The 10,773-nt window shown below is 36.4% G+C and overlaps 1 protein-coding gene across 1 annotated transcript; it reads left to right on the top strand.

Moving 5' to 3' along the window:
• Positions 1 to 10: 10 nt before the first annotated feature.
• LOC8288333 lies at positions 11 to 10,265 on the top strand. Its single transcript, XM_015722617.3, has 16 exons — positions 11 to 715; positions 1,311 to 2,014; positions 2,545 to 3,933; positions 4,107 to 4,463; positions 4,693 to 4,764; positions 4,841 to 4,921; positions 5,048 to 5,085; positions 5,202 to 5,289; positions 5,368 to 5,493; positions 5,752 to 5,943; positions 6,030 to 6,109; positions 6,200 to 6,272; positions 6,365 to 6,466; positions 6,868 to 6,973; positions 8,574 to 8,661; positions 9,933 to 10,265. Exons 1-16 carry the CDS (start codon positions 322 to 324, stop codon positions 10,117 to 10,119), a joined length of 4,077 nt encoding a protein of 1,358 aa, XP_015578103.2. The 5' UTR covers positions 11 to 321; the 3' UTR covers positions 10,120 to 10,265.
• Positions 10,266 to 10,773: the final 508 nt, after the last annotated feature.

The following is a 10,773-nucleotide window of genomic DNA, read 5'->3' on the forward strand; positions in this document are numbered from 1 at the left end:
AATTTATTTCCGGATTGCGTCAAATTATGAAGCCGTGAAAGACCTATGCAATATTGGCAACAAAAGAAATAAAACAGGGAGAAAAGACAGGTAAGGAGAAACAGAGGTTTTCTTCTAGAAGCAAGGGCAAATATGGAAATTCGAATTTTCTTTTCTTAAAAACAATCATCCATTTGAAATCTCTAAGACATCCAATATTTTCCCGCACAAAAAGCAATCCACAATTTCACTTGCAAACTCACATTCACCTCCCCAAAACAAATGCAAAATTAAACCCTAATCTTACAAATTCGAAAATCCTCACCAAATCCAACCAAAAATATGGCCTCAAATCCCGAAGAAGCACTGTGCAATTCCCTAACCGACGAAGAAACAGTGGCATTACGAAAAAAGCGGTCACGGCGCGTGAGCTTCGCCGACCGCGAAATTACCTCCGTTCATATCTTCAACCGCGACGAGGATTTTGAAACCCCTCCCGATTCCTCTTCGGCAAAGAAGCAGAGCTCACACAGTATCTCCGAAGCAGAGAACGAAGTGATAGGGTTTTTCAGAGACCTTGCTGATAGTGATGATTATAAAGACATGTCGCCAAATGATGATAATGAGGATGATGATGACGATGGTGCTGTTACTGCCAGGAAGTCATTTTTGAGACCGATTGAATCCCCGTCTCCTGGCAGTAGTACTGTTGTGGGGTCTGCTACTTCCAATGATGGTGTGTTACTTTTTCTTTTTATTTCAAAATTTTTATTTTTCTTGTTGATTGGTGTATGTTTATGTCAATCAGTATGTGCTCTACTTTAATGGCACCGCGAACTTAAGAAGAAAAAGAGGAAAGAACGTTAATAAGTTAACTTGTATGAATGCTTGATTTAGGAGAAATTGAATTGCTTAATGCATCGCTGAGGTCGTATTCGAGCTGTGTGCATACTGAATCAGGTTGAATGGGTTGGTGAATTTGACCTGAACATTTAAGATGCTCTATGTAATAGATTCAGTCATGCAAGATGGCTCCAATATGATTAAACAAAATAAATAAATCTAACCTTTGTTACCCTTGATGTGTATTCACCCTCATAATTTTCTCTCACCTTGTCTGGAATAAGTCATGTGCGAGATTTCGGTTCAATTGAAATTCAATTCTCCAAAATCATGTCACTTTTGATATGATTTCATTTTTTCAAAAAGAAATTCTAGTATACATGAGCTTTCCAAACACGAGAATTAACTAAGTAGTATTCAATTAGACTTGCCAATTACACCTCTTAAGGATACATGTTGAAGCTTTTGTCTGTGTGGGTTTTTGGCAGAGGACAACTTCTTTGGGCCTGTATCCACGAGTTTCATTAGACACAGGACATTATCTGATTCTGCAGCATCAGACGATAATCATGATGTTACAATGGATTCAACAGCATTTTCAATGCATTTCCGCAGTCTTGCAAGATCGGATTCAGGAGGAAATACATTTATTGAAGAGAAAACACCTTCTCACATAACTACTCCTAATTCAGGAAGTTTAATGGTTCTAACAAAGGCTAAGAAGATAGTTCCGCAGTTCTCTCTTCCTGTTGAAAAAGTTAGTGGTGGTAGAGATTCAAATGACATGAGTCTTGTGGGAGAAAACCCACGAAATTATGATTATGGGAAATTATCTCCTAGACTAGAAGCACTTTTGGCAGAAGGCAGCAAGGATGTGAAAGATATCTTTGTTTCTGATTGTATCAATCCAAAATCATTGAAGAGGAGTGGGGCTTTCATGTCTGATGAGAATTTGGATGGCCACAAAGATCAAAGGGATTATGAAGATAAAGCAACAGGCAATACTGGTAATCTTGGCATATCTACTGTGGGAGTATCTGTACATCGCATGGAATTAGATGAGGCGAATAGTATTTTCTCAACCAATCATGTTGATCAGATTATTAGTGGTTCCTCATCTCACAAAAATGAAGATTTGGTAGCTGATATATCTGTTGATCAGGGCAGGGAAACTCCTAATCAACGGAACAAAGTAAGATTTTTCTTTTAGATTAGATTATCTCCAGTGTTTTGGTTTTATATGCAGTAAGTTGGCCCACTTTGGGTGGTGTTGTGTGATTAACTACCTTGGTTACTTGTGCTGTTTATTTGATACTTGGTGAGTTCCTTAGAATTTGATTTTGAAGGTTAAGGTGTGATGTTTTTATTTTGCATTAGGCCATATTGCAAAAATAGTTCATTCTAATTTATACCTTTGGTGTTGTATGCATCTAGTGTGCCATGTGTTTGCATTTTATTTCCCTAGTGACATGTTTCATGCAGAGTTATACAACTCAGTATAATCAAACATCATGAGACATGGCTGAAAGTGACTCCCCTAAAGCAGTTTTTCCTCAGCTCTTCATGGCTGGCTATTGCTAGCTATTCTGATGGAGTTCCACATTCTATCTTTTGCAATAATGCTCAAAGTGGCCAACATCAACAGTTAGTGAGAGTCCTATATTATCTTAGGAAATCAAGACAGTGGCTTATGCACAAGAATTTTCTTTTTCTCAATTGCAGATGAATAATGACTATACTAAAGCTACGGTAGGGACAAATTTCCCTGCTGTTAGTGGGGTTGGGCCACAGAGTATGGATGGTGAAGTTATTCAGTTTAATCCATTTGAACAATATGAATCTAGACATATTTCAAATGATGGCTGCTTGGAAAAAAATTCTCCCAAGGATAGGAGAGGCAATTGTGGCATTTATCAGAATCCTGATCGACAACTTAGATCTCCACTAGTTGGATCCACACCATCAATGTCTGACAAACAGCAGAAAATATTTTTTAATGCTGCTAAAGCCAGTGGACAATTATCATATGTTACTCCTTCTCCAAAGCAACCAGGTTCCTTTATAGGCAAGGAAAACATAAGGAGTGATGAGATTATGCGGTCTACTCATAGAAGCAGTTCTAGGTTCAACATTTTTGAGCCTTCCCCCCTTGCCAATACTTTGAAAGATGGAATTGAAAGATCAAAACTCAGATTATCAAGGCTCCATTCTTCTACAACTTTTCCCTGCAATGATGTTGCTGAAGAAAACTGCATAGATATCAGGAGGAGAAATGTGGATGCCCCAGTTGTTAACTTAGAAGAGCATCTATCCACTGTTGATGACAAGAACAGACATCATGAGAGAACAGGATACATGGGCAATACTGGTATTGGGAATTTGAAGAACCATGGTAGTGTGAGCAAAAACCAGGGAGTTGTAACCCTTGCAGAAGAAGAGGAATCTCTGATTCCAATGCCTAAACGCATTCTTTCTGAGGAGGAAGCTAATCAGATGATGACAGAAGTGGCTTCACCTTTTCAGTTCACTCAGTCACATAAGAAAGCCAGGCAACATATTTTGATGCCAGAGAAGTCTGCACAACACACCATGGTTGTTTTTGGATCTGATTCGTCATCAATTGACATCAAACTGGATCATAGAAACAATGTAAGAACAATGAATCCACCTGATGACTTTGTTTCTTCTCCAGCAAAGACGTTGGATCAGAAGTTATCCTCATCAGCAGAACAACAGGGCACTCTCTCTCATGACTTTCAGAATGAGGAGCTTATTAGCACTGGCTTAGGACAAGATAAGAGTTCAACAGGTAACATTGCCAGTGACAGCTTATCTTCTCCTAAGCCAGTGCTAACAAGCTGTCATGACAACCAAAGTTATCCTACCAATTTGCTACATGCATCTGAAACTTTACCTAGTTTTGGAACTCCTTTGAGGGAGAGGGATGCCCTGAAGTTTCTTTCGGGAAACTCCAATAAGAATGTTCCATTAGCAAGTAAGAAAATCCTTTCTGGAAAGGAAGTTCCTGTGGAACGGAATGAAGCTTTTCTTCATACTTCAGCTTCCCCTTCCATTCGTAGGGGAATTTTTAGTGAGACAGCCCACCTCAAGGTCACAAATCTCTCTCTCTCTCTCTCTCTCTCTCTCTCCCTCTCTCTCTAGTTTTGCTTTATACTTCAATTTGGTGTACAAAGTGCTTAGGATTTTTTAATTAATGTTAGCAATAGCTTTTGCTGTCTTTGGATGTTTATGAAATTTGATTTCTTAAGTTTGTTGCAACTCAGATTCCTTTCCAGAAAGAAATGACTCAGAGTCCCATCAAACAGGAGCTAATGGGGAGTCCCTCTAGGAAAGATCTGTTTGAGGTATCAAATGATGACAATGTGCAATCTTTGGCTGGAAAAAGCACATCATCTACCAACTCCACTTCCAATGGACCTGCTCATGGTGACAGCCGTTTGGAGTTCCATATTTCTAATACTCAAATTTTTGCACAAGACACAGAAAACTCTTCTCTGCGCAAAAGAGGAATTGAAGAATCAGTTCCGGAGGATGCAAGCCATGTAGATAAAATTCCAAGGACTTGGAGGAGCCCAAACATTCATAAAACAAGTGGCACAAAAATGAAGCGCTGGGGTGATGTATGTTTATTTATCACTATTCTTTTTAGTTCTTTTGGACAAAATTTGTGAAGGTAGACTCTAGTAAATTATTCCCACCTTTGTTTTTCACCTTGTTTCTTATGTGACAATTGATCTTGTCAAAGACCACATGATGGCACAATGCAAATGGATAGTACCACAGGGCTGTTCTGTAGAATGTTACATTTTCTTTTTCCAGTTCATTCTGACTTCAGTGCCTACTGTGCAGATTTTGCTAAAATTCTCAACAGATACACAACAGCTGCTCTCACCATTAGCTGATAAACTAAATATGAGATCGGTAATATATATTTGTCTCTTCCTTCATAATAGGTTCGATTGCTTTTATCTAATGCCCTCTTATTTTCATTATGTAGATTGGTGCACTGCAAGATATTTTGGTTCACCTGCAGAATATTAAAATTTATGAGACACTATGTTCCCAGATAAGGTCTCAGGTCTGATGAATGAGCAAAAGGATCATCAATCCCTTTTGTATTTTTTCCGTTCTCATTGCTTCTTTTGATAGGGAATACATAGTCTGAATCATCTGCTTTCTAACACATCTTGTTTCTCTCACACAGAAAATATGTGATCAGTTGAGTGAAGTTAGGAATACCAGGTAGCTACTCCTCTTGTCATTATTACTCTGTCCCGGACATGGTGGCTTTGGTCTTTACATCATCTTTGCAAATTAATTTTGCATAAGAAATTCTGATCAATGAGTTAATGTTACAGAGTAGCTGAAACAAAAATGCTGCTTTATAAGTTAGCATATGAAAAGGCAAAGCAGCAATTAATGTCTGTCAATCGTGAACAAATGCTGGTATTTATTCTCCTTCTTGTGTCTTACATTCTTTAGCTATGTCTTTCTTTTTTTCATCTGCCCTGTTATTGCATGCAGAAAAAAGCACAGCAACTGAGCTCTGCAGTTCAAAAGTCTCAGATGCTGAATTCAAATAGAAAATGTCTATTTTTTCCTGGTGATGTAGGCACTACAATCAGAGACGATTTGGGCAGCAAAGATGAGGTATATAAAATAGGACATGACAATTTGTTCTACTTACCCTGCAATTCCATGTACTTGTAACCTTTAAGATATATATGGTAGCATGGTAGATCATCTTCAAATATTTAGTGTATTCTTTAACACAAGTGTCCATGTTAATCAATTTACTGGATTTGTCAATTGTGTCTTCTCTGCCTGTTGAATATCCTTAAAGATCAGAGTAAGAATATCAAATTCATTTTAACTTTCATAAAGAAGTGATGCTTCGTAATTTTGCAGGTTGCCATGGAAAAGGTCTCCACGAAAAAGCATGAGCTTGAAGCTTTAGATAGAAAAATAATGAATCTAAGCAAAGTTTTCCATAGTTACTGCAAAATGAAAGGAGAACCAGGCTGTTCTGAGACTATTGTAATGCTAAATGATCACCTGAAGAAGAAAACCTCTTGCAGGTTTATACATGAGGATTTACAGGTTTTATACTTATTCAACAGTTCTTATCATCTGGAATACATTGCTTTATATCACTGAGAGAGATGTCTTGTCTGTTAATTCATCAGCTGTGGGAAGTTGATGATTTTGGGAACAGGAATGGTACACAAAATATTGCTCTCAACTACCAAAACTTAGTCATCCAAAGGTTGCTTGTCCATTGAATTTTTTCCCCTTTATTGGAATGCTGCAATTAGAACCCACCCTTATTTGTATATTTTATTGTGATGACATACAGGTTTGTAATAAATGATGGTCCTATTCCTAGCATATTTGTTTCAAACAAATTGGATGACCTAAACATTGCAAAGGTAATGTAATCAAGCATCTGTCTATTTGTATATGTTTGATAACCTTCATTTGCTATACTCATTTCTCTAACTTAGTGCTTCTTGCTTATTAGAACTTCCCTAACATGGATGCTTGCATGGCATTTGCGTTTGTTCTAAATGTTAAGACCACAAAGAAACATGTTGGGTCCAAAAGTTTTGCTCAAGAAACACAAGTAAGATTGCTGTCTTTGTTACATTTGATCCTTTTTTGGTTTTGTTTTGTACTGGACTCTGCACATGCAAATATGGGTTGATTGCTTAAAGAGAAGCTTCCAGTTTACCTACCACTAGATATGTTTGCTCTATATTCTTTCTTTATTATCCCACGCGTGCAATAATATGTTGGAAAAACTGCATTTAAACTATCATATGATTTTTCTACTTGGCTTTGGGTTATTAATTATTAGATTTACTACAGTTCAAGGAGTTCAGCTCTTTGTCTCTCTCTCTCTCTCCTCATCCTTTGAGTGTTATAATTTGCATAGTTTTCAGGAAGGGCAAATTGAATTAACCTGTGATTCCTTGATGCTATCAATAATTTCTTTTATTCTAATAGCAATTTTTTTTTTTGCAGATAACTTGCTCACTTCTACATAATCTGCTTGATGTGGTTGGAGAAGTACAATTAGCACAAGTAGAAGTTAGAAGTCTGGTTCGGACAAGCTTTCACTCTTCCTCAGGTAACTAGTAATGCCTTTGGAATCTTTTACATTTCTCTTCGGTTGTCTATGATTTTATGATTATGACATTGACTAAATGCATTATTTATACTATATATTGATATACAAATCAGGAGGGACCTTTTGTATAACAATAACCACACATATGTACATGTTATAAAGACTCCTAAACTAAATAGGAAAACTATACAAAGAAGAACTCCTATTAGACATCTAATTTAGTCCCCTATAATTAAGCTATATGCAGGCTGTAACATGTAAAAACAAAGTACAATTCTAGATTATAGAATGGACAAAAGAGGGATGTCTAATACTTTATATTAGTAAATATTGAAAAAGGCAGTGGATCTTTTGTGAACTTTTCCATTTTCTAATAATGCAAATTAGGTGGCTTTTAACTAGCATGGTATCGCTGGATCTTCTGCAAAGTAATGGCCACTCCTTTGATGAGAGGACTGGATTGAATATTTTCTTTAGAAATAATTTTATTCTTTCTTCTGAAGTTCTTCTAATTTGAAAACCCTTTTTTTTCATTTTTCTAATTCTTTTTTCAAGTTTTTTAAAGATGGGTTCAAAAAGTGAAAGCCGTTTTCGGGGAAAACCAAAAGGCAGTTCAGCCTCCATCCCCAAAACTCCTTTCTTCTTCACTTCGGATCGGAAAATCAATCACCCCCGAGTATATGCTTCAACAGGAATTACACAAGGGTAGTTGATACAATAAAAACCTCTGGGAAAATGCCTGCCCGTAAATTATTATTTAAATCTAAGATAGGCGTTGCATTTTAATTCTAAGTAAGTCAGCAATTACAAGAATACTAAGAATACTAAGTCCGCAATTTTAACAATAACAATGCACTTGGACATTGTTGGACAAGTTTTAGCTACCATAATTGGGTTCTCATGCCAGAATATAAATTAAAAGCTAAAATGAGTAAAAGCTTTTGAAAGTATAAATAAGTATAATTAAATTCTAAATAATTGACTAGAAAGCTATTTAATATATAGTAGTACTAAATTCATGTAATGATTTGTAATGTTATATGGAGTCCTGTTTGCATATGGGATCCTAGATTTGTTCTTGTCCACTACTAACATGAAAAGCATCTAACATAAAACTCTATCTCGATACTTTTGGGCACATCAAACAATAAATCACTAGAAGTACTAATATGTTCTATTTTGTGCATTATAAATAGAATTACGTTTATTATTCTTAGGAATAATGGCCAATTTGCCCCTCTGAATCGTACTGTGATGTCCAATATTGCCCAAATACTTTGCTCTCAATCTAAAATACAATCTTTTATTGTTCTTTTATCAAATTGGTTCACTAATTGACGGGTGTAATAAAATATGTTAGTACATTAATTTTGATAGTATTTATCTTTAACATAATTTAATTACGTCTTTTTTTTTAAAATGACCCCCTTTGGCAATGGCCATTGTGTCCGCCTTTCACGAGCAGGTCAATCAGCATTACCTGTTTATCAGTTCTCTCTCATTCAGGATGTAGGACATTTCATCTCTGGTTACGGATTATTGCTCTAAACCCTAAAAGGCCACAACTAACGTTTCCTTTATATGTTTTCTCCATTTCCAGGTGAGCAGCTTGATTTGCAGCTTTTTTTCATTGATCCTAACAGTGGCATGAAGGTGCTGATGACCCTTGACATCACATGTTTGAACTGGTAAAGCTTGCACAAACTCTTATTTTTTTCATCATTGTTTACGATTTTCAAACTTAATGCCATAACTTAGCAGCACTATATTTTGAACTTATCAAGTTATGCACATCCTTATTGGTCTTTTGGCTATTGCCGGGTTGCTTAAGCTGGTCCAGCAAGGGCTGGCCCTGATACTGACATACCCTTGGCTGCTCATGCATACCTGTGCATCTGCATGTTCTACTTCATAACTTCTCACTATTTCATTAGATATCAATCTAATAGCCTTTAGTAGTGCAGAGTATGGAGAAAAATACTGCAGTTAGTAGATTCTTGGAATCACCTGTATTTAATTATATTATGTGCACATATTAAATTAAAGAGATAGTAGTTTTCATCTCTTCTTTTGTGCAAGTTGCTTGTATCCAACCTAACTTTGAATCCAATGCCGTTTGACATGAGAACTGTTGGTCTTAGCCTAAGATGTTTTAGGATGTGATTTGCGGGATAAGAATAATTGTCTATCTGCTTTTGAACATTGAATTGAATTGTCGACCCTATAGGTAAATAAAGTTGACTTTGGGCATTATTAACGTAGGACAGTTTTATGTTGCCATTGTGCCCCATCAGTTAACTTCTTATAAGTAATGCTATTGCTTGATTTAAAGAAAAGATACACATTCAAGGACAGTAGGCTCCAGAAATGGTAATGAATTCATTATAACATTTTTCACTTGCAGTGAAACCAAATGAGAGAACCACGCCCAAACTAGGATCTGAGCTTTTTTCACATTATCTGTACTCTATACTAGGGGTTGAATGCATATCAGATTATAAAAAGTAGGAGAGTTAGTTCACTTTGGTTAACTTTATACTAACTCTGATTTTTAAATAGTGTTTATAGTAGGAGAAACAGTAAGGAGGCTCAGCTCATCTGAGTTACCTAATTATTGGAGTTACTAATTCTGAATGCTTAGATAAATAGTTCTCCATGTAGTAATGATATCTTTATGCTGATCTGTGGTTATTATTTTAGTTTAAACTCGTTTAATTTTGTGCTTTCAGTAATTAGACAACTATAACAAATAATATTTTGCTAAAAGAATGAGAAAAGTGATTGAATAAATGCAACCAAATCATGCTCCAGTTTGGTGAGTTTGGACCTCTAGCCTGTTGCTTGAAGTCACAACGTGCTTATGCTATCATCACTTTTGATACTCAGATATATATTGTGAATAGATTTATGTTTTATTAAATGATCAGATTGTCTGATGACTGGGTTTTCTCTGGAACAGTGGGGTTTATCCTTCAGAAATCTTTCCATATCGGCTACAAGCCTTAGTTGCTGGGACATACATGCCACTTGCAGAGTCACTATCGGCTAAAATAAAAGCTGCAGCCGATGGTCTTACAGTTGGGTATTTGAGGATTATAAGACTGTGCAGGTGTATTTCCCAGGTGTTGGAGTCCTTAAGCACATGAACATGTTCAGTTCCTTTTGAGACCACATATATGTTTTCTTGCTTTTGGTTGGATGCCTGGTCCTCCTGGACTTTATAATACAGATACCTTTCTCCTCTCTCTAACAGATTAGATATGTAGTAATGTCAGACATGCCCTAATTATCATTTTCCTTCTTTTTTTTTCTCCTTTTAGTTTTCAGTGCTGTTATTATTCATATTTTTATTTGTTTAAGCATTGGGGAAGGGTAAACCCCAGCGGCAGTTGAGTTGCTAGAATGAAAGGAGTTTCTTAGTTTGGCTGCAAAATGGTCATCATAGTTGGCTGGTAAAGGGTTGAATTCTAGAGAAAGCTAAAGGGGCGTAAATTGTTGAAATCATTGGTACCTGAGCAGATGAGGGAAAAGGGTTGAGATGTACATGGAAGAATGTGGTGTTATAGGATGTTTACCTGGTATGGCACATCTTGCTCTCAACATCATGGGTCTTGCAAATTTAAATGCGTATCAGGACACTTAATATTGTGTGAAATTTGAACAAATCAGGGTTGCATCATTTTGAGTCTGTTGCCATGAAATTGAAGGGGGGCCCAACACATCAATGCCCATTTATAATTGTAAGAAAATAGCTATCACTCCCTTGTGTGTTAATAGGAACTTTAAAGGCACTTTGTCGT

Source organism: Ricinus communis, chromosome 7 (assembly GCF_019578655.1).
Source record: "Ricinus communis isolate WT05 ecotype wild-type chromosome 7, ASM1957865v1, whole genome shotgun sequence".
Taxonomy (NCBI): domain Eukaryota; kingdom Viridiplantae; phylum Streptophyta; class Magnoliopsida; order Malpighiales; family Euphorbiaceae; genus Ricinus; species Ricinus communis.